The sequence below is a fragment of the Ananas comosus genome, linkage group 10 (genome assembly GCF_001540865.1).
Source record: "Ananas comosus cultivar F153 linkage group 10, ASM154086v1, whole genome shotgun sequence".
Lineage (NCBI taxonomy): Eukaryota > Viridiplantae > Streptophyta > Magnoliopsida > Poales > Bromeliaceae > Ananas > Ananas comosus.
In genome coordinates, this window is record NC_033630.1 from 4,874,548 (window position 1) to 4,879,519 (window position 4,972).

General features: G+C 34.2%; 1 protein-coding gene across 1 annotated transcript; it reads left to right on the plus strand.

Annotated features, from left to right (window-relative positions):
* Positions 2,444–4,086, plus strand: LOC109716522 (CASP-like protein BLE3). The gene is made up of 3 exons (XM_020242028.1): positions 2,444–2,672; positions 2,750–2,852; positions 3,664–4,086. Exons 1-3 carry the CDS (start codon positions 2,518–2,520, stop codon positions 3,886–3,888), a joined length of 483 nt encoding a protein of 160 aa, XP_020097617.1. The 5' UTR covers positions 2,444–2,517; the 3' UTR covers positions 3,889–4,086.

Sequence of the window (4,972 nt, forward strand, 5' to 3'; positions counted from 1 at the left end):
TCTCTCTCTCTCTCTATATATATATATATATATATATATATATTAGTAGAGCTTAAATACTATTGATAGTACTAGAATAGTATTTATTATCAACTTTTCGACCATTTAATTAATGCCTGAGGTTTAGTGGGGTTTGGTGGATTAGTAATAATCTAAGAGTGAAAAAGTTGATAATAAATACTATTCATAAACTATTAGTAGTTTACTAGCTCAAATATATATATAGAGAGAGATACTCTTATGAGTACGAATGCTCTCATACTCATAAGTCGTTTTCGATGATAAAACTTTCGAATCGACGATCCATATGCTTAAATATTATCTAAAATATTTCAAACTTCTAGAAATCAAATATTATAATTTTCGACAACATTTACCTTACGATCAAAAGGTCATAAATTGGCATTTTTAACGACCGTTATGAAATATTTACTAGTTTAACGGTGTAAAAGAATTGGAATAGATTGAATTTTTAATAAAAATTCTATTCGCTTCCTAGATAAAGATAAATAACTCCGATCTTAAATTAAAATATCCGATCATCCAATTCTAGGGTGTCGTCCGATTTTGGCTATTCATTTTATGCACGCTTGATAGGCTTTATTATGATTTGGAAAAATTACGAAATTTATTTTTTAAAAGTTTAAAATACTATATATCATATTTAATGGAGTGAATCGTCGATTTAGAAGCCCCATCATCGAAAACAACTTATGAATACAAAGGGTTCTATACTCATAAAAATATAGTAGCCTATATATATATATATAGAGAGAGAGAGAGAGAGAGAGAGAGAGAGAGAGAGAGAGAGATTTAGGTTGATATGCTATCGATAGTACACATGCCTCCGTACTACTAAGTTATTTTCAGTGATGCGGCTTTCAAATCGACGATCGGTTCTTTTAGACTTGATCTATATTATTAAAAGTATTTAAAAACTAAATTTTATAATATTTTGACATTATTTACATATCAAACGAGTAATTTAAAAATAAACGATTGAAAATAAACAATCTTTGGTTCGGGTTCGGCAATAATTCGGTTTAAATCAAACAGTTCTCGCTCCGTAGAATATTAGGCGGTCCTCGTAACCAAAGGGGCCCTATTAAGTCAAATAGTCTCTTTTTTCTTTTTCTTTTTTTGCTTTTTTTTTTAAGAAAAAAAAGTGAATAGAGAAGTCCTATTCAAGGGTACATGTAAAGTAAAGAGGAGTGATATATGGAGCAAGCAAACAAAAGGAAAAACAAAGGTACTGTACAGAGCATCTAAGTCAATAAAAATCAGCAGCTAAGTCAAAGAGAAGTACATTGCCACTCCTACCCCTCCTAGAAGGGATTATTATATTATATACATAGGTAGTTGAAATTTCTTGGACCCTAGATATGTTGTAATATATATATATATATATATATATATATATATATATATATATATATATATATATATATATTAGATANTATATATATATATATATATATATATAATTGAGCTAGAATATTTTTAAAAATAACATTTTGGTGCTTCTAAGTTTTTAATCTTTTGATCTACTTCTTGATTATTAACAGTCTTTGGATCAAACACTATTTCACCTACCACCACTTACCACCATCTAATACCATCATTTCAGCCCTATATTTCTTCATCCAAAGATTAAGAACTCAAAAGTACCACCTCTTTGGTGCTTTTGGAAGTATTCTAGCTCCACCATATATATATATATATATATATATATAGGCTGGGGCTACTATATTTTTATGAGTATAGACCCCCTTATATTCATAAATTTTTAACTGTTGATTGATGGGATGTATGATTAGGATGGTGGTGGTCCCCGCTTAGAATGATAGTGGTCCCCTAGGGTTGAGTGGGTAGTTGGTTTAATAGTATGATCCAACGGTTGGAAATAATCAATGAAATAAATAGAATGCTTAATAGAGTGCACTCATAATTTCAAGAGAGCAGAAATCTTTGTTTGCACTTTATGTATACTAATATTTTATACACTGCAAAAATATATTAAATAATTGATAAAATATCTGATAATTAGTATTGTAAAATATAAAAAAAATATGATGTATTTTTTATAGCCGGTTTACGATGCACCGGATGCATCCAAAACGCCTGTGAGCTATATGGCAAGCTCTCGTTGGTTGTTGGTACAAGTGAAGATCGTTCGTACGAACCATCAATTTATATTATCTTATAGATAGATACCTTTTATAGATTATTATAGATATGATCCATTAATAATTTCCTTGTCGAGAAGTCTCAAAAGGGTATTGGGACAGTTGAGATATTGTCCCAGGAAGCAAGGGAAACAGCTTAACCAAAAAGTAGCTCACTCCCCACCCATCCACAATTTCCCACCTTCCCACATCTTTGTTTAACACCCTCAAGCTACCCCCATCAACCCAAGCGCATGCTTATTTATTGCCCTTCAGTCCTTGTACACTCTCCTCTCCCCTCCAATATTCCCCTGCCAATACACCAAATTGAACACATTGTGCTTGTTTTGCCATGGCTAAGGCTTTGAGGGCTTGTGTGTTCTTGCTAAGGCTCTTCGCGGCGGCCGCGACGCTCGTCGCCGCCGTCGTCATGGCGACTAGCCATGAGACCACCTCCTACTTTGGTTTCACCATGGAGGCTAAGTTCCAATACACAAGTTCATTTGTGTAAGTATATATATATATATAGTTTTCGTTGTTGTATTGTAAATCTCACCAAGAGGCTTAATTTGTACATGATGTAGGTTCTTTGTGATAGCTAATGCCATAGCAAGCGGGTACAGTTTGCTGGTTCTCTTGATTCCTTCCACAAGCTCTTTCTCGAGATTGGTCATTGCGACCGATGTGGTAAGAGTTTCTCTTTGTATTCGTCACCGGAGCACATCAGAAGTAATCTTAACATTTCTGCTCACGCACATCAGGAAACACACCTTAAGTAGCCATTCGATCTGGGGAATTGGACTCGGTGACCAATCGAGGACTATGGTTTAGCAGTAATCTTAATTGTGCTGATCATGTTGACATATTAGCCACTAGCTAGCTAGCTAGCTAGCTAGGGGCCATTTGAATCAATGTAATTGCAATTCGGCCACAAGCCAGTTTTAGTTAAAAATAGAAATGTACTAATGACTCGCTTGATTGATCACCACTGCTCGTTAAAAATTAAGTTCCAAATATATTTAATTTGAAACTTTTCAACGAAGGAATTGCGGATACTAATTAAGTATTCTAATCATTCCTTTGAGTTTTTTTTTTTTTTTTTTTTTTTTTGAAGAAAAGATAGTATACTATCTGCTTCATTCATTAAAAATATCAATTAAGCAATATGGATGAGGTAAAAAAATCTCCGCAGAAGTAAGAAGCAAGAAGCAAGAAGCAAGGAAGAAAAAAAAAACTAAGAATGTTTGCTTTTAGAGAATAGAATAATCTTTCACTGAATTGCGAACGTCTTGATCTTAACTACCATCGTCAGAGAGTATGCATAAACATTTCTAAATATAGCACTATTCCTTGAATCTCATATGACCCACCAGTAGGCTATCAGACTGGTTAATCTATAGTTACGTATACTATTCCTTTGAGTTACAACTAATCTACATTTAAGTACGATTCAAACACATCTACTCAAAACATTTCCCATCTTATAATATATATGTAGATCATAGGAATGCTACTCACCAGTGCGGTGGCGGCGACGGGAGCGCTGTCGGAGCTGGGGAAGAACGGAAATCAGCATGCGGGATGGCTGCCGATCTGTGGGCAAATACACGAATTCTGCAACCATGTTATGGGAGCTCTCATTTGTGCCTTCGTCGGTCTCCTCATCTACCTCCTCATCCTTTTCCATACTTTCTACGTTGTGATCAACCCTCTTTTCCCATGAGTTTTCTTTCTTTCCCCCTTTTCTTTTTTTTCTTTGAACACGCGGTCTTTTTACCATATACTATGAAAGATCACGTACGTGTCTCAACGTCCTGTTAGGAACGGCAAGTTCCAAATATATATACTTATGTGGTTGCATGTTTTTACCAAATACGTGATAAAGTACATGCAAACTTATAAAAGTTTCAGTTTAAACTTATATTGCGGAATTTAATTTTCAGTTTATTTTAATAATTGTGATGCCTACTTTTAAATTTGCAATTTTTTATAAAGTAGGAAATAATGTAAAGAGTACTGATTCGATCAAAATCTGAAAGATATATGACAAGGCAATGACCGATATAACTAGGGATGCAAAGGGGAAGGATCCGGAAGGGGGAGATGTCTCCCATCATTTGCTTCATTTTTTCTTTGTCAGATCGGAACGGCTTCGTGACGGATTAATTTTGACCGTATTTTTTATCTCCACTTATTGCTCCATTCGGAGCAGATCAGGGCTGGAACATATTTTTATTTTTAATAGATTGGGACGGATCTGGGTGGATCTGGGGCCTCCCTCTCCATTACACGACGAATCTGTGTGAATTTGGGACAATTATATTTTTCTATATGTTTTTTTTCCACTTACGGCTCCATTCAGGATGAATCAGGGCGGAAGCTCCGCCAACCCAGATCCATTTGCACCCTTACTGGTAAGCTAATTTAAATATGGTGACCTAAGTGAAATTTCATCATTGACAAAAGTGTAATTTACCCAAATTTGTTTTGTGGTGAGTGTAATTGCTTCTCGTAATCTTCTCTCATATGGTCACACATGTATCTACTATAGAGCATAGAAGGACAAAGAGCCAGTAGCTATATGCAATTAATGTGATGTACATTCCCTTGTTAGTGGGTATTTGGTTTCCCCGAAAAGTGTGGAAAATTATTTTCCACCAATAACTATTTTTCAAAAAAAATATTTTTTTTTTGTAGAATCTAGGAAAACAGATTTGAAAAAATTATACTTTTACTGGAAACAAACAGTACGCAAAATACCAGAAATAATTTTCTATGAAACCAAACATCTTAATGATTATCATTAG